The sequence below is a fragment of the Lepidochelys kempii genome, chromosome 1 (genome assembly GCF_965140265.1).
Source record: "Lepidochelys kempii isolate rLepKem1 chromosome 1, rLepKem1.hap2, whole genome shotgun sequence".
Lineage (NCBI taxonomy): Eukaryota > Metazoa > Chordata > Testudines > Cheloniidae > Lepidochelys > Lepidochelys kempii.
Window position 1 is genome coordinate 284360833 of NC_133256.1, and position 18441 is coordinate 284379273.

The window sequence follows — 18441 nt, forward strand, 5'->3', positions numbered from 1 at the left end:
GTTTTTTTTGTTTTGTTTTTTCATTTAAGTGTCCAAAGAATTGCCTTTTTCCTTTACTTCTTTGTGGTGCCTAGAATTCTGGTAGTTCCAGTACCAGACAAGTTATCCCATTTATTGGTAGAAAGTTGATACAATTGGAGGGATGCTTTTGTGCATGTGTTAATAAGGCAGATTTTGATTAAATTTTTAAAACTTTTTTAAAACGAGGAGAATTCCCTCTTGATTGCATGAATTGTTGCTAAAAGACTGTCTTTAAAAAAAAGTTTATTGAATTTTTATCTTACAACTTGGAACATGTATTGCAAAGTAGCAACATTGATTGTTACAGTTTGTGAGGTATCTTTATTCATTATCCTAATTTAATAGTCCAAGGCCCTTTCAAGCCAATCTAGTGTTGGTGATTTCTTAACAATTTTTACAAAAATTATTTTAAATACTGTGTTTAATATTTGAACCATTGTAAAATTTTGGGTGATATTTTAACTTCTTTGGGTGGCGGAATTATTTATTTGTCCTTCGTTCCTTGTCCTTTACATCATCCTTTGAAAACATTATGCATGTGTGTGATTTTGTTTTCTTTTCACTTTCCACAATCAATAGAGGAGTTAGTGGTCCTTTTCCATGGCTGCAAAAAACACAGCAATGACAGGGCTTTGCTACTTATATGTGAAATGTAGAAAGATGTCCTGAAAGACTAGTTCTGATCATTACTAGGTATGACCTGCTAGCAGTTGGAAATGGGAAACAAAACTTTGATGTCTGCTCCTAGCAAAAGGGAGATATAATAGCTGCATACTTCAGTGGTTCATGCCTACCAGCAAGGGGATTTTCTTAGTCACATGGGTTTTTAAAATTTGTTTTGTAATGCTTTTTTCTAACCCTACCAGTTTAGGTAAGTCTTTTATGTCTTGGGGCTAGTCTGCCCTAAAAATTATTCTAAACGTGATATTGTACATCTCTATTTTTTGTGCGTCATTTATTCCGGAGCATGTGTACTTCGTTCAAACAAAAAGATTTTTGTCTGCCAGTCATCACATACTTTATTTCTGATGTGCCAGTCATATTAGACTATTTTCAGACTTGCATATAGCACTAGTAGCAGAGTCTGAAGGCGTACTACTGCCCTCAGTGACATCTGTGCAAATCTGTCTTCAGGTAAATAGATAGGATAGAATACGTGCAGGGAGAAGAGATGCTGAGTACAAAGTCCATTTTTGTATGGTCACTTCACTTCTCTGAGTAAGACAGGTCCTTGTCATTGTCATCGTCTAAGCCCGTAGTATTATGCTGTTCAAGGGCCATATTACATGTTTGCCTTATGTGTACTTGAGCTGCTTCCATGAGTAAGGAGACTAGATATTGGCTCCAGGTCTGTCTTTGGGTTACCTTTCTGTCATCATGAGAGCTTTTGAGAACATGGAAACTTCACGTTTCCTCATTGTTTCTCTCATTTTCAGATCTCAAAATATACTGATCTCCTATGTAGAGCATATCAGTCAAAAATATAATCCCGTTTGTCTTTTACCTTTACAGAATGCTTTAAAATCAGCTAATGAAAAGATAATAGCAGAACGCCTCACCATAAGTGACCGCTGCTTGGCTTGGCTAGCTTATATACATCTAATTGAATTCAGTGTTCTCCCTGTTAAGTTTTATGATCCTGCTAATGCCAACCCTTCAAGGATAATGAACAAAGAGCCGTTTTTAATACCATGGCAAACAGTTCAAGATGTGAAGACCAATCCTGATATGTTGTTAGCTGTGTTTGAAGGTAAGTTATTTACTACATAACTTTGCTGCTGCACTGCTGCTCTCCTCATTCAAATGGGCAGTGCCTCTCACCTGTGGAACTCAGGATGGGAAGGAAAAGGTTTAGACTCTGATTAAACCGCTTGCTTGTTGGTGGTACAAATTATTGATGTATGAAGGAGACACACTAGCTTTTATCTTTTTCGGGGACACATCCTCTGGAGTTGGCAAGACTTACTCCTAGCATCCTGTAAGAAATTCTCCTCTCTCTGGGAATCCTCATGTCCTCATGCTCCCAGTTAAGCCTTCTGTGGTGAAGTCATGGCTTCAGGCAGGGCAGTGGGAAGTGAAGCCCCAGCTTGAGTCCAACTCAAAAGCCCCATGGACTAATAGATCCAGTGTTTGTGGCTTGCAACAGTGTGCATAGGTCACCCTTCGAGGTTCCTGAAAAGCTGCTGATAGCTAGGTTTGGAAGGATTAGTTTTTATTGGTAAATTATCTGAAAACTTCATTTCACGGAACACACAGATCCACAAAAATTTCTATTGATGAAGAACAAAATTTACAGATAGGCAAAGTAAGAAAATGCCACTAGAGAACTTATTGGAGTTGGATTTAAGGACTTTTTTAAAATTCTTTTTTAAATATTTTGATGACATGATGACAAGTTGTGTTTAACGGTTATAAAGCTTTAACTTTCTGAACCTCAACATCTACGGTCATTAAATAATTCTGATCTCCCCCACATACCTTCCCACAACTGTGAATATTTTTAAGGATTTTTTATTTAAATTAACATTGATTTTTTTTCAGTCAGAATTACTTTTTTTAATAAAAGTCAAATTCTACCCAGGCTACCTGTACCATGTCTTGGACTTGACTTGGTGCTTGAAGGTGGTCTCGGCAGTTGTGGTGGGGGTAGAGGGAGTCCACTAGAAAGGTGCTGCACCAAGGGATTCGAGCCTCTATGCTCTAGTGATTCCTCAGCTCAGGAGAGTGGGGAGGAAAGCTGAAAGTTGAAATGAAGTCCTTGTTGCACAAAAACTAAAGAAAAACTTTTATAAAACAAAGTGGTTGGGAGAAATTGAACCACTTGCTTGTGCTGCTGCTGAATTTCTGGTATCCTGAAATGAAGGGAGGGACTTAATCCTGGAGCCTCCGCTAAGAACATGGCAGCCCGTCTGAATTCCACAGGTGAGAGGCATTACCAGAAAATTATTAGGTAAGAAAGTCTTCATTCTCGAATTACACGTTAACTATCTGAAAACAACTTTTCCGAAGGTCACGTTTCCTTTCCCTAATTCATAGGTAAAAATCAACTTAAACGTGTTGTATAGATTTGTGTAAAACTTAACTTATTTAAATCTGTATTTAAGCTTATATTTACAGGCTTGATTTTAAACTTTTTTTGTCTCTTTTTAGATGCAGTACAAACATGTACTGATGAAAATCTTGGAGCTGATGAAAGAATAGCTATCTGCCTTCCACTTTACAGAAACATGATTGCTCTGCAGCAGTTACTGGAAAGGTAAGAACAGGTTACCAGACAGAACACTTGTATAAGGATATTTAGTTCAGCACTTTCTTTTTTTAAACTTTTAACTGTTTTATTTAAGGTGGGAGGCTGCTATAGAACTGTGCATCTCATTGCTGGAGTTATGCCCTGTCAACTGTCAGTTGCTGGAAGCGCTGGTTACTTTATACTTGCGGATGGAACAGCATGACAAAGCCTATGCTGTGTGGCTTACAGCATTTGAGAAAAATCCTCAAAATGCCCAAGTTTTTTATCATATGTGCAAATTTCTCATCTCCCAGGTAAAAAAACACCCTCATTGGTTTTGCGGCTTATGTATTCTGTAAAATGAGTATATTTGTACCTTGCAATATGTAGTTAATACTAATACTTAGCACTCTTGTAGTATTTTCAATCTTGAAAGCACTTAACAAAATGTAACTAACACTTGCAAAATACCTGTGATGTGTCATCCTCATTTTATAGTTGGGGAAATAGGAGCAGGGAAATTGAGTAACTTGCGCAAGCAAATAGGAAGAATTGATGTGAGAATTGGGTTCAGAACTTGAGTAACTGACTCCCAGTCCTGTGTCCAGACCGCATCCTTGTGCAAGAAAAGTAGAAGATGTCACAATGTAAACGCATTAGTGCATTATCTCGTCTCTTCCTGTTACCTGCCCTTTGATATAATTTAATTATATTGCTCCTTGAAAGATTCAAGGGAAAGTACTCCTTTAAGAAATAGTTTAATGAATTTTTTTAACTTATGTGCTGTAGGCTGACAGAAGTCTTACGTAATGTCTAATTTACTTTTAAAACAGAAAAGGGCAGACAGTATTCCTCCATTGTTTCAAGAATTTGTCGCAGCCTTCTTTGAGAATGTATGTCAGGAACACAGTCCCATGGATCTATTACGGTAGGATTGGAGAAGGCATTATTTAATTCATACTGATATAATTATGGTGTCATATAATACAATAAATTGTAAAGTATCTGATTTTTATTAAAATTGCAAAACTATCAACGGACTCGTTCCCACAAAAGCAAGGCAATCTAGAGTTGTTAAAACTCCATTTTTAATTTACATTGTGTCTACGTTTTACAATCCATTAGATATTGCACTGTTCTAAGGTTTGCACTTTCCTTATTTAACCATGTCATTTCTGATCATTTAATCTGAGCAGTGCAAGGTAGTTTACAGTTAAGTTGGTCTTTGTTTATTTTAACATCTACTGGTGGTTTCATTTCCTTGATTTTTGGGATGAGGAATAGAAATATGCTGAATATTTAGGCCAAAAATATTAAAGTGGTGTGCCTAAAATTACACTCCTAAATCTGTTTAGGTACCTGCATAAAGCCCCAATCCAGTTATGCGCGTAACTTTAAGCACAAGAGTAGCTCCATTCAAATCAAATAAACCTGAATTTCACCTTCAGTTTTTATATACTGTCAGCTTAATGGTGGTAATGGAATTTTTATTTTTTCCACAAGCTGATCAAACGTAGATAATTTTCAGTTATAAAGGGTTGACATACATATAATATGAAAAAGGAAACATATGTCTGCATCAAGAACAGATGTAAAGAAGCTCAGTGTTCGCAGTTTTTATATAGTCTAGTATCTTTCTTGATGCAGAATAAAAAGAAAAAAGGAGGATGTTTTTTAAAATTGCTGTTTAGATTTTATAAGCCTAAGTAATATTTTTAGAAAGCTGATGCTAGGTACACATTATCTATTTTGAATGTGAGGTGTGAAGTGTATTTCTAAAGTATACCAGTAAATATTTGTCTGGTCAGGATTATTTCTATATATGAGAAGCAGTTCATGTTCAAGTATGTGCATATTTTTGTTTTAGGTATCTCTTGAATTTTCCAATGCCAATTGAATTTACATCACCTCTGTATAAAGGACATCTTACAGATGATATTTTAAACCAGCAAGTACCATTTTTGTGGCAGATCTACTGGTGAGAATTTTTATAGCCTCTGAAAAATGAACAGTAAACAGTGGATTTTATAATTTAAGAGTGCATTGTACATACTTAAGTGTGTATTATATTGGGTTCTTTCTGAATGACTAATCCACCAGTCCTTCTAGAAGCTTCCCTGGCTGCTGCAGAACCGGGATAGATTTATGGAGCTGTAAATGAGGATGTCATCAAAGGCTCACACTTGGGAAAAGTTCCAGAGGTTCTGTCCTTGCTGTGCCAGAACATGGCTGTGGCTTATCTCTACCAAAAGTGCCAGTGACTTTTTTTTAAACTTTTCTTCCTTTCTCTGTTTCAGCTATCTCCACTTCTCGTTCTAGGTTTTTCCCATTTCCCTATTTTGCCTTTGCTTGGTTCTTCAGCATTCTTCTTCCCCAGCCTCGTTGGCCCAGTCTTCCTATAGTAAGGACATGCATGTTCTAAAAGTTGGGACTTTCCAGAGACAGATCTCTTCTCAACAAAAGAAAATGCCACGGACATGGTTTTCCTCAAGAAGAAAGCGATGTGTAAAGGTGACAGATCCCAGTCATGCACTTATGATCTACTTTGTTTTTCCTATTGTTGCGTCTGAAAGCAAGGATATTCAAGATTTGCCAGGAGAAGATACTAGCTGTCATGGTAACACCCAGGCAGCCAAAGAGGACCCTTCTTTTAGTATAGGCAATGTCATTGGGATACTCTCTTGTGCTGTCATGGAAGAAGCCTACTTCATGGTCTGGCTTTATGCCATCTCCATGATTGACTGCATGGCTTTTTGAATAGAGAGGCTGAGCTAGGATAACTCTCCAAATGAATGCTTACTTACTGGTGGAAGGTTTCTTTGAAGCTAGCAAAGATTAAAACCCTCCCCTCGAAGCGTACATCTGCTGTTTTACCTAGCTGCATTTGTTGCATTGTTTCAGATTAGATGGTAAGCTGTTTGGAGAAGGAATTGTGCATCTCTCAGTACCTAGTACAATGAGGCCTCCATGATACACTGTTCTTTTTTGCATGTTATTTATTATTTGTATCAGAAGGGAGGGATAGCTCAGTGGTTTTAGCACTGGCCTGCTAAACCCAGGGTTGTGAGTTCAATCCTTGAAGGGGCCATTTAGGGATCTGGGGCAAAAAAAATTGGGGATTGGTCCTGTTTTGAGCTGCGGGTTGGACTAGATGATCTCCTGAGGTCCCTTCCAACTCTGATATTCTATGATTCTGTGCTACAACTAATATGCACCAGGATTCAGTATATCCTGAATTTTATTCAGGACAACACATCCCCTTTAGCACTGGGAATAAGTATACTGAAGATTCATCAAGCACCTATGGACAACTTGCTGTCTGGACAGTGAGCTCAGTCTTGCATTCCACATACACGTTTTTAGCTTCTTGAATCATAAAAACAATCTATGCCTGCCATGATTAGGAAACACCCATTTTAGAAGCCTTGTACATCATGTAGGCACAGACCATCCCCTCATATGAGTCTGTATCTTATTTCCTATCCATGATTGATGTTTCTAAGAATAATAAATTTCATCAAGGAGAATCATTGAGCTTTATCAGCCTTCTTGATAAAGTTGAGCTGTACAGCATCTTTAGCTATGCCCTGCTGAGCTGTGAAGACAAATCTTAAACGATGGAAGGACTCAGGAAGTCAGCAGGTGCCTCTCTTTCCTTTTCAGATGCAAAGGACAAATGATTTCAAAGTTCATCTTGTCAGGTGCATTGCTGTATTATACAATCACACAAAGTGGAAATACCAAAACCTGAAAGGATCAAGGAGCAACAACATTCACTTGGAAAGAGCATGTGACTTTTGTGACTAGTGACTTGGTCCTTTGTTCACACCTTCTCCAAGTACTATACACAGGGCCTTTGGTTATCCACTGTGCTGCCTTTGACATCGTTCTTCATGCTGTGCCAGAGGGCTCATTTAGCTATCTAGTTATATTTCATTGCTATACTCTCCCGCTCCCCCCTCCAGTTTGTGAATGCATTTTTTTCTTATAACCTACTTAGCCAAAGACTTCTTAGCAAACTCCTAGCTAAACCCCTAAGCATAGATTGGTGGATGAGTGTCTGTCAGAAATTTCTCCTCTGTTAATCTCTCATCTTGGAAAAGTTATGTCCATCAGTCTAATCCTCCCCTTCTTCTGGGAGCAGAAAAACAATATTAAATGTTTATTGACCATTGTTTGACTTTTTTTTTTCTTGCTCTTCTTAGGGGAGGGTGTCCATATATTTGCTGTTTACTGTTTCCCCTCCAGTGTTGTTTCTGAACCCTTAGTGTTTAACTAGCAATCATAGTTAAATTGCTATGTACATTTAATTATACATTTTGGAATTTTGTTGTTGTGGAGCTTTCCAGAGGGAAACTCTGGTTACCTGTCTCCAGTCTGCAGCAGTCAGAGAACACTCTTAGGTAAGGATTGGCAGAAAGAAAGGTACTTTTCAAGAGTAGAAATGTACAGGTAAGAGAAACTTTTAATCTTTATTTAAATGCATTATAAATACCTATTTAGTTTACAAACTATTAGTCGTTAACTGCTGAAAGATTAGTCATTTTTATAAATTATAACTGATAAAATTGAAATTGGGCTTATTTTAGCAATATTAATGATTTCACTTCTGCCTTTGTGAAATGTTAAACTCTGCATTGTCCTTCTCTCTTTTATTTAATATACAAAATAAGAGCAAACCCACTAAGGCATAATGCTTTTTAACTTTTAAAACAAACAGTTTATGCCAGTCTCTTCATGCAAGTGTTGGTGAAGCATTGGATGCTTATGAAGCAGCTCTAGGAGCAGTGATGCAGCAGGAAACGGTGCAGAACATTTGGATGGAGTAAGTTTAAATGAAGGGGGGAAAGCTACCTAATTTCACAGTTGTAAAACTAAGGCCTTTGGAAGTGTCAATGTGGTTTTCTTTTGTTTTTTTGTGTTTTTTTTTTGCAGTTACCTTGTTTTTCTCAATAGCAAAGTTGTTGGATCCAACAATAAAGTTCAAGAATTCAAGCTTTTTACTGATCTAGTGAACAGATGTCTAGTTACAGTTCCCACCCGATACCCTATTCCTTTTAGCACTGCTGATTACTGGACCAATTATGAGTTTCATAATAGGGTAAGAATTTTCAGTAACCAATTGTATGTAAAAATGTGTGTTGCTAATGACCTTTTAGCAAATGTTCTTAACTAACTTATTGAGTTAGAGCACTCCAAGCTTATATTTTCTCTTAGCATTTCCCAGTTTCTTAAAAAATGTGAATTTAGGGAAGAGAGTGAATAAGCAGTGAACAAGGGAGACTTTTCTGAGCATGGAGGGCATAAAGATAAATGGAAAAAATTGTTTGGAAGAGTGGTAGGAGAAGGAAGAAATTAGAACAGAAATATTGTTGGTAACAAGATTATATGCGTTCTTAAAGGTGAGGTTGAGCTGGAATTAAATCCAGTGAGACAAAAAGTGAAGAAATTTAAGGAGGAAGTTGCTCTACACCAGCAAGACAGCAATATCACATCAGCAATGAAATTTTTAAATAAATTGGGGCGATGAGAAGAGGATAAGACTAAAGAGAAAGTTATAGTAGTTAAGGCAAAATTTGATCGGAGTGGATGTGTGTGTTTGCAGAGAGGAAAAGATAGGGTGTTTTTTGTTTCTGTTTTGGTCATGAGAGGAAGAGACTTCATGGTGTGCAGTGGAAAAAGTCTACAAAGAGGGTGGCTATAATAGTGGGAGACTGGAAGGGTACTGGAGTTGTGACTTCATTTTTTTTTTAAGGGGGTAGTTCAGCAAAATTAGGAGGTAAGACCATTTTGGAGGGTGTGTGGAGTGGCAACAAGGCATCCAAGATGGGATGTCTGAGAGATGGTTGGAGATAAATGAATGTGAAGAGGGAAGAGTGGGAAGAGGTAGTGTTGGGAATTATCTAGATAGAGGTGGTAGTTAAAATTTATGGGAATGGATAAGGTCCAAGTGTAAAAGAGGAGCTAGCACAAAATCTCAAGGGATAGCAACAAGAAAGGAGAGAGTAAGTCCCTGAAATATGCTTAAGGAATGATCAGCAAGATAGAAGAACCTGGAGCACTCAGAGGGCAATTCTACCTAAATAACTATCTGAAACGCTTCCTTCAGAACTGTTTCAGGACAGAACAAGTGATTTGATAGTGTCACTGTATGGGCACGCGTGCCCTAATGCAGTAAAGTATAAGGATTTTTTGTCTGAATAACACTACATACTAATGTATTACTTACTATCTAGTAATTAAACAATTCCATGCCATCTCCTTCCCTGTTCCGTAAGAGATTTCATATGTTTACTTGGCTAGTGTAAATTGGTATAGTTCACTGACTTCAACGGAACTATGACAAATTCCGTAAGCTAAGTATATGGCCTTATTGTTTAGTTGTAGGGCACCCTGTGCTGCTGCTGTGAAGGACATTGAGCAAATTGTTCAAAACTTGTGTTTATACAGTTACGACAGAAGTTGCTAAATTTGAATGGAAATCCTGCTGGATGGGTGTGTGAGTGTCTTTTTAATTGGGAAAGAATATAGTGTTATACACACATGGTAACATTTTCAAAAGTGCCGGAATAACGTAGCTGCTTTTGAAAATTTTACTCATGAAGTTTAAGCTGAAAAAATCCTCATCTTGAGCATCATCTATTTTGAGTTTTATTAATTTTTTACAATAATAATTGTGACTTTGCTAATCTGAAGACCACATTTCTTTCTGGAGGCTGGGGGGGAAGTTTCACTGTAATGGACTTGAGATTTTATTCAGTTTAAAAATTAAACTTCTAGGTAAAATATAGTAATTGTTTCTGCCAAATAAACAGTTATTGTTAAGGTTCATGCTTAAGATTCATGTTCCAATAATTGTATTTCTCATCAAAATTACCAGCAACTAGAATTCATACCCTTTTAAATTGGATTCACTTTTATCTTTGAATTTTACAGGTAATTTTCTTTTATTTGAGCTGTGTTCCAAAGTCTCAACATTCCAAAACCTTGGAACGGTTTTGCTCTTCTATGCCTACCAATCCTGGACTTGCACTGAGGTAGGAAAATAAACTTAAGGGTGTATATTGCTAACCAGTTCTATGTCTCTTAAGACTAGTTCGCGCTGTTGCAGTTGGGAATTCAATGTATTAAAAAAAAAACAAAAAACACTCCAAAACTTGAACAAAGTTCTTTGTATAAGAGTCTAGCAAAGGAGAGGTTCAGGTTCAGTATATCCATGTATCGGCCAGAATACAAGTAAAATTCCTTTTAAAATAAATGCTTGGTATGAACATCTTTTAATATAATAGGAGAGAGAGAGAGAATAAAGACAAGTGTTGTGGTGACCAGTAAAATGTAGGTGTTTGAAAAGAGGACAAGTTAATAAACTGCAATTACTCCTTTTCTGCATCCTGCCGAAGAACACCCTGGCATTTTGGCATCTTACCAGTCGTATCCCAGTGCCTGACAGAATTCTGTTCCATCTACAGAAGGGCTAAAAAGTGACTTAAAAGTATTGGTAACTTTCATCGTGCTATCTGGGGTGTGTGGTCAGAAGGCTAGACGCTCCAGACTCTCTTTTTGGAGTGAGTAGAGAAACACTAGGGAAAAGTTAAATGTTTTTTAAGACATACAACCACTGTCTATTCAAAATGTTGCTTCAACAGAGGACAAAGAATATGTAGATACGTTGGAGTGTGATAGGGCTGGTTTGAACCCTACCTTAACATTTGTTCAGATTTTTTTTATAAAAAAATTATAATTTGTCTTTAATTTCTTCTTTCCTGTTTATAAGAATTTTCAGTTGATGCAACAGATGGGAATGATTCGTATTTATGAAATGTTTCAAAATGCATATTTACTCAGACTGGGCATAGCTCTAAAAAAGGCATTGTTATTTGTCGTGTACATCTATAGCTTAAATGGTCAGCTTCTTATTTTATAGGCTGAGAAATCCCAGAGCTCTCCCTTTTCCTTGTTATGGATCAATGGCCGGAAATCTTTTAATATTTTTTAAATGACACACAAGATTAAATGGCTGGATTTTTTTTTTTTGCAGCCAAGAAATAAATTCCTCACCAAAACCTGTTTATAATGGTACTGCTGGGATGCACTTACTAGAAATGTTTGCTACCTAAGTAGAACTTGTATCCTTTGCTAGGAGTGTCTGTATTTACATATTTCAGAGTAGCAGCCGTGTTAGTCTGTATTCACAAAAAGAAAAGGCGTACTAGTGGGACCTTAGAGACTAACCAAATAAATTGAGCATAAGCTTTCGTGAGCTACAGCTCACTTCATCGGATGCGTTCACATTTACAGACTGGATATAGAGAGATCTAATTTCATGCTGTTAGTTCCTAGACACATAAAACTGTAGATGCCATTTGAAGCTCTTTAGCATACCTCTCTTCTTGGAGTTGTATACCCACCTCACACATGCTGAAGACTAGAATTTTGACCTCTGACCTCATAGTGCACCAAGAGCATGCTTTATGTATCTCTGACCACACACTTTGTTGTGATTCCCTAAACGTTTGCCTCCAATAACTTTTTTCAGCTGACCTAGTAATTGGTGGTGTCACTATGCACATAAGTGCATCATACCTTAGATCAACATGGTTGTATCTTTAATGTAAGCTTATGATAAGAGCTGTACTTACTTCCCTTGAATGTCCTTTACAGGCTGCTTCAACAACTTTGGGAAGAGAACAATATTCAGATACTGAAACTGCAAGCCAAGATGTTTACATATAATATCCCAACATGCCTGGCCACCTGGAAAATGTAATGCAACAATCATAAACCTGTTTTCATAGATATTACTTTTGTTTATAAGGTTTGCATCACAAAGGTAAATCTGAAATGTCCTTCAAATTGGATTTATACTGGAAGGCCTTTTTTTCATTATTTTTAGACTTTCAACAGTTGGTTCAGACAGGCAGAGGTACTGACATTTTTAATGTAAAATGAATCATTTAGTTTCCATGTAGAAAAAATATATAGGCAATTATTGTTTGGATAAATATAGAAAATGTATTTTAATTATTAAATTATTGACTTCTGTCTCCTCCTCCTCTCTACCCTCCCTTTTATATATCACAATAGCAATAATCTCCATTATCCAGTGATGCTCAACTGATCATTTTCTTCAGTGTTTGTTCATAATGGGGAACCACTGAAATGTCTTGCTCATGTAAGGTTGTTTTAAAAAATGGCTACTTTTTTTTTCTTCTTCGTTCTTTTCACTATAGATTATCATCATTGGAAGTTAGTCTGTTACTTTCAGGGCGTTTGCAATCCCATCCCACAATCAATATTCTGCCAATAATGGCATTTAGTTCCGTGCATGGATAAATTATTTTTGTGTATTTCTTTTTCTCAGAGCCATTGCTGCCGAGTGCTTTCTAAAGGGACAGAGAGAGGTAAGTTAACATTGTAACTGATCATTTTAACAAAGAAAATTCTGTGAAACTGTCAGTGTACCTGGCTGCACACACAGCATAGGCCATTTTATAAAATGAAGTCTATTTTGGGGTAGTTGAAATGTTCTGGGCATAAACCAGAAACAGATACTTCAAATACAAGGAATATTTTCGGCAGCTCATTTTGCAGAATTGAATTGTGGGAGTAACAATACTTCTAACAATGTTTGAAAGAAAAACTGTATTATTAGGAGTGACACCAATTTGTACGTTGCTTAAAATTTTTTCATTATAAATAAAATGAAAATTTTTGAAGATCTCTATCATCTCCATCATTTGCAGCAGGACTTCAAATTGGCAGAGGTATGGTTCTGGTATCAGAGAGGTGTTGTTTCTGGCCTCTTGAAATTCAGTTCAGATTAGGCAGTGAAGCTGGTTAAGTTAGTCATTGGCTAGCTGTATTTCACACAGCACACTTTGTTTTGAGAAGAACAGTAACTAGAGGGTCACATACTTCATAGCTTCTGTAGGCCAAGCTCATGCAGACATTAAGGAGTCCCTGCAACATCCTCCCTAGACTACCCCCTCGACATTCCAGAAACTCTGTGTGCTCCTCCCCAACCCGCCCTTATCCTCCTGCCAGGGTTTCTGTGTGTGCCCCCCAGTTTCTTTTCTTTCTGGCTAGGAGAGTCATTCAGAGTGTCAACATATACTCTTGGGAGGATGGCCAGACCTGAGATGAGTGTGTATTGTTATGCCATCAACTGGTTCTTTGGTTTATAGACAGTTAAGGTATATCTACACTATAATTAAAAACCTACAGCTGGCCTGTGCCAGCTGACTGGGGCTTGGGCTAAAGGGCTGTTTAATTGTAACGTAGACGTTCAGGTTTGGGATGGAGCCTGGGCTCTAGGACCCTGGAAAATGGGGGAATTCCAGAGTGAGCCTGAATGTCAACACTGCAATAAAACAGCCCCTTAGCCTGAGCTCTGCGAGCCAGAGTCGGCTGACATGGGCCAGCTACAGGTATTTAATTGCAGTGTAGACATACCCATGTAGACCTGGCTGAAGTTTCTGGGTCTGCTGACCAAAGGCCAGGAGGTCTGTGGTCCCCCCGCACTTCCCCGTTTTTTGATTTTTTCAGTGTTCCCTGAAATTTGGAAGTAAATGCCACATCTGATCAAAAAGCTATCACATTAAATCCAAACATACTGAGAAATGCCATCAACTTGTGTAGGCTCACTATATGGTTGGCCAAAAATACTTTTTAATAGTCCAGTAGCACTTCTTATGCACCCTCCCCAGCATCTCATTACAGTGGTTCTGAATTCTGATTCTGCCACTGATTTCCTCTGACATGGCACTTAGACAAAGAATCCCTACCCGTGAAATGGGAATAATGCTTATCCATCTGCCTCCCAGAGGTGTTCTGAGGATTAATGTCTGTACAGTGATTTGAACATAGCCTGTTCTAAAAGTGCAAGAAATGGATTAGGTGTTTCAATTTGAGGATCGGTCACTCAGACACCGCAGATTGGTGGGGACTTTCATAAACTTTGCCTTAATCTCCCTGTTCCTATCTATAAAATGGGAATAATAATAATCTGTGTCACAGGGGAGTTGTGAAAGTAAGTGCATTAATGTGTGAGACCGAGATAATACAATGATGAATGCCATACACAGAAGCCCATGAGGCAGTTAATTCTGTATGCAGTGCTGGATTTGGATGGTATGTAGTAAGCAAGACATGGGGCCACACATTGAATGATGAGGAGAAAAAGATATTGAACATCTGCTTCATTCCCTGAGCATCATGCCTCCTGTGCAATGACAGAGGCAGGGATTTTGTGGAAAAAATAGTATGTAATCATGTAATTAATCATACTAATGTGCACTCAAGGGTCAGAATTAAAGCACAGGCAGGCTTAAATCTGGCATTTCCTAACTTCTGACTGCTTGAGTTCGCAACCTACATTTTCTTATAAGATTATTTTTTTGTACGCAGAAATCTTATTGAGACCGTTCTATGTGCTTTAAATGTTTGTGTTGTTTTTCTGAATACATTGAGCAGCATTATCTTGGTATTTGTTTTTATTTTACAGGTCCATCATTTATATCAGAGAGCCTTTCAGAAGTTACCTCTATGTGCAACACTGTGGAAAGATGTAATGTTTTCTCCTTATGTTTCACTTTGAGGTTTCATATAAATTTTCTGCATATCCCATATCCATAGATGTGGTGATGCTCAAGCTCTGGCTAAATCTTATATCTGCTTCCCCCATCTCTTACAGCAACTCTTGTTTGAAGCATCAGGAGGAGGTAAAACTGATAACCTGAGAAAACTAGTTTCCAAGTGCCAAGAGGTTGGAGTCAGCCTAGATGAGCTTTTAAATTTAAACACTTACAGAACAGAAAGCAAGAATCACTGAATGCTGGCGTGCAGTCAGTCCTAAGTCCTATTAAATGCCAAAATCATTTGAATGAATCTTCAGGCTGATCCATGCCTAAGCTCTGTGTCAGGCAGATGAGCATTGCTGAGCATATCAAGTCTCCAATCTGCTTTCCTTGAACCTGGAAGCAATTAACATGACCCTCCTCTCTCTGGATAATTGAACTCCCTGTTTGGCCTGCTTCTGGGCCCTGCCAGAATCTCATAACATCATGTACGTAAGTATAGTTAATCAAAATGACAGACTTTTTTTTAATGTTTTCCTTTTATTTTCCTTTTTCTTTATCTTGTGCTGTTCCTGATTCACTTGACACTCTCGCTGATGCCTGAGAGATCTGTGTTTGGGGTTAAGTACTGGACTGTGTTTACAGTAAAAAGCAAGCAGTCCACTTTGGTTTTTTCCTTTTTTAAACCTTTTTGAGATTTTTTTCATTACAGGATTTAAAACAAAAGCAGCCGCTCTTAAGGAAAGCGTAACTGCCAGGGCCTCAAGTATGCTTCTTGCACTTGAAGGCTCTAAGAGGGTTGTTTACTGCCCTTTCTGCATTCTGGACTCATGGCAGAGACTATTAAACTTGAAGATTAAAGAAACTATTGCAAATGCCAGTGCATCAGAAAAAAGAGTGGTCAATTATTATGTGCAATTTTTTTGTAAAGAAATTTTAATTTATAATAAAGTTTAACAGTTTAAAGAACAGTTAATATTGAACTGTTTTGTATTAAGATACTACTCTGTAGTATTAGTTGTTTATACAAAGATATTTTGAATATAAGTTAACTTTTAAGAAAGCTGTTGTCTTTATTATTTGTTCTCTATTAATCACATGAAAATGGGATTGAGATAGTCACAGTTATTGTGACTGGGAAATATTTTTCATATCCACAAAAGATCTTTCCTCCTTCTGCCACAGATACAAACACTTTATCATGGTTTGACAGTCACCACTGACAGCACTTATTCCAGCCCTACAAAATACAAGATACTGTGTCATAGAAACTGACATTTTTTAATTCCATAATTCTATCCTTTAATGATATAGGACTTTGAGAAAGGGCCTCCTGACACACACTACAAAATGGGATATTTCTGCCACTCCAGTGAACTGACAAGCATTTGCTGGAACTGGTTGGTCACGTGGTACTAGTTCCCTCCCTTGTATCCATGTGCAAATCAAATTACACCTCCCCATTCTCCCCCTACCAGACTGGGCGGGTGGGGGCGGGGGAAAGAGCTCAGGGCTTCCCCCCTGCAGCAGGGGTGGTGGGACTTGGGGCTTCTTCCCTGCAGGGAGCGGGGGGTCTAATGGCTTTAGCCTCATGGGGGTGCATTGTGGCAGAGGCCCTGCGCCCTGGCAGGTGCCACCCCACGGGGCAGATTGAGAGTCGCAAGACATGGACAAATTTCTGAAGATTATGTGGCTCAGAGGGTCAGTAAGATTGGCCATTCCTGTACTATTACTTCCATATGAATAATTTGTACAGGTGCCACAAAGATGATTTGATCACAAATCGGAGGGTAGGTAATCCTCAAATTTGGAAATGAGGGGAGATGGTTCATGACATCAGTTCATTAACAATTATTTTTTCTTGAAGTTTGTGGTTCTTGGATGCGCCAAGGTAATCTTGCCTTAAGTGGAAAAAATACCAGTCCTAAACCAGGGCAACAGGGAAAGATTCTGTTCTTCCACATACTTATACACCTGATTTATAGAAACAAGTAAAACTTCAAATAATTGCCTGTTCAAAAAGACTGGTTATTACATTTATTGTTTCGGTAAGGCAGCATCAGAAAAAAATCTAACAATAAATCCAAGCTCTGTTTTAGTTAAACGAAGTCAGAAGTGCTCAAAACTATTTAGTTTTGAATGAATCTGATGTAGACCACACAGTAGGAAATTAAAATACAATCAATGTTTTGTTCTGTTCAAAATATTAAAAGCCTCGGTATGAAAGTTTTTAGCATGTGCTACATAAGTATTTTTTCAAAATGCATTTAAAACTTCATTAATGACTGACAGCATCCATGGCATTTTTATGTATGCCCTATTTCAGGGAAACACTACTCATGGGGAAAAAAATTAAATTCTGTGCACAGTATTTTAAAATTCTGCGTATTTTATTTGTCAAAATAACACAATATAATCACGCTGGTTTCAATTATTTAAGTAATTTATTTAAACTACAATACAGTGGATGGAGAATGGGAGTGGGGAGCATTGGAGGAAATCCCCTTGCCTAATAGTAATGTAGCTAGCCCTGACCGTTTATTTCTAGTTATTAGTCAACAAATATATATGCAGCCATATGCTCAGTGTTACATCATAGGCAACTGAAGAGCAAGTGGGGGCTGGGGAGTCAAACTCACAATCTGTATTGGCTATTGACCATCTCCAGAAAGGTCAGTAGCAAACAGTTCATGGAGCACATTTTGGTACATTTTTCAGTCCAAAAATGTAGGCAAGTTCTAATCACTAAAGCACCATAAGCATTTATAAGGCCATACTGTCCTTTACATCATCACTCTGGCCATGTAAAGGAGACTTAACAGTTTTACACTCCTGGGGGAATTCACAAAGACAATGGGAACAATTCACAAAGCAGGCAGGCTGCTACATTTTGGTCTGCCTGAGGGGACTCCTGCACCATGCTTATCTTCTCAGCCACACCCTGAAGCCCTGTCTGTCCAGGTCGAGTGTGCCACAATAGCGAGAGGGACAGAGTGTCTGTGTGTGTCTCTCTCACACCCACCCACCTCTCCCCACCAGTGGTGATTTACATATCTTATTTGCTGCTCTAGGTTCCTGAGCCGACCTGCCTGAGCTGCTCGGGAGGGGCATGTGATTGCTCTTGGGGCTTCCCTTTACTCCCCCCTCAGAAGTCATTTTTCTGCAGGGAAGCAAAGAAATCTGTGGGGGACATGACCATTTATATTAATACACGATTCAGCACAATGCCACTACTCTCTAATCTTATTAAAAGTATTGTTCATTACTGTGAAAGTTACAGATTTTGGACTGTATGAGTGCTCATGTTCTTAGGCATGACAGATACTTATTGTCAGTGTTTTGTTACCTTTTTGATCTCACTGTTCTGTGCCTGCGTAGCAGAAAGCCATTTGGGTCACTCTGATTCAAAAGAAACTTTTAAGTTTTAAATCTTCCTCAGGAAATGATCTACTCTGCCTTAAAGTTTTCTTCATATAGTTGGAGATATGCTGCTTAAAGTTGACTGACTGTCTCCCTTCTGGTCATCTGTAATCTGTATTGCTTTAATTTATAGTGCTAAATTGCATCTTGGCCCACTTCTATTGGGCTGAACACAGTTGTAACTTCAATTTTAAT

At 38.0% G+C, this 18441-nt stretch overlaps 1 protein-coding gene across 5 annotated transcripts in view; it reads left to right on the forward strand.

Moving 5' to 3' along the window:
- The window catches only part of ZFC3H1 (zinc finger C3H1-type containing), a 59308-nt gene extending 43419 nt beyond the window's left edge, over positions 1-15889 (forward strand). For 4 of the 5 annotated variants that reach the window (XM_073327771.1, XM_073327774.1, XM_073327772.1 and 1 more), the window contains 12 exons: positions 1534-1771; positions 3172-3277; positions 3366-3564; positions 4084-4178; positions 5118-5228; positions 7971-8075; positions 8186-8351; positions 10187-10287; positions 11912-12013; positions 12612-12651; positions 14754-14816; positions 14943-15889. In XM_073327771.1, coding sequence (XP_073183872.1) covers positions 1534-1771; positions 3172-3277; positions 3366-3564; positions 4084-4178; positions 5118-5228; positions 7971-8075; positions 8186-8351; positions 10187-10287; positions 11912-12013; positions 12612-12651; positions 14754-14816; positions 14943-15080 — 1464 coding nt within the window. In that variant the 3' untranslated portion in view covers positions 15081-15889. Of the gene's footprint in view, positions 1-1533; positions 1772-3171; positions 3278-3365; positions 3565-4083; positions 4179-5117; positions 5229-7591; positions 7946-7970; positions 8076-8185; positions 8352-10186; positions 10288-11911; positions 12014-12611; positions 12652-14753; positions 14817-14942 lie in introns of those variants that run through there. The other variant, XM_073327775.1, reaches the window with a different exon arrangement.
- Positions 15890-18441: the final 2552 nt, after the last annotated feature.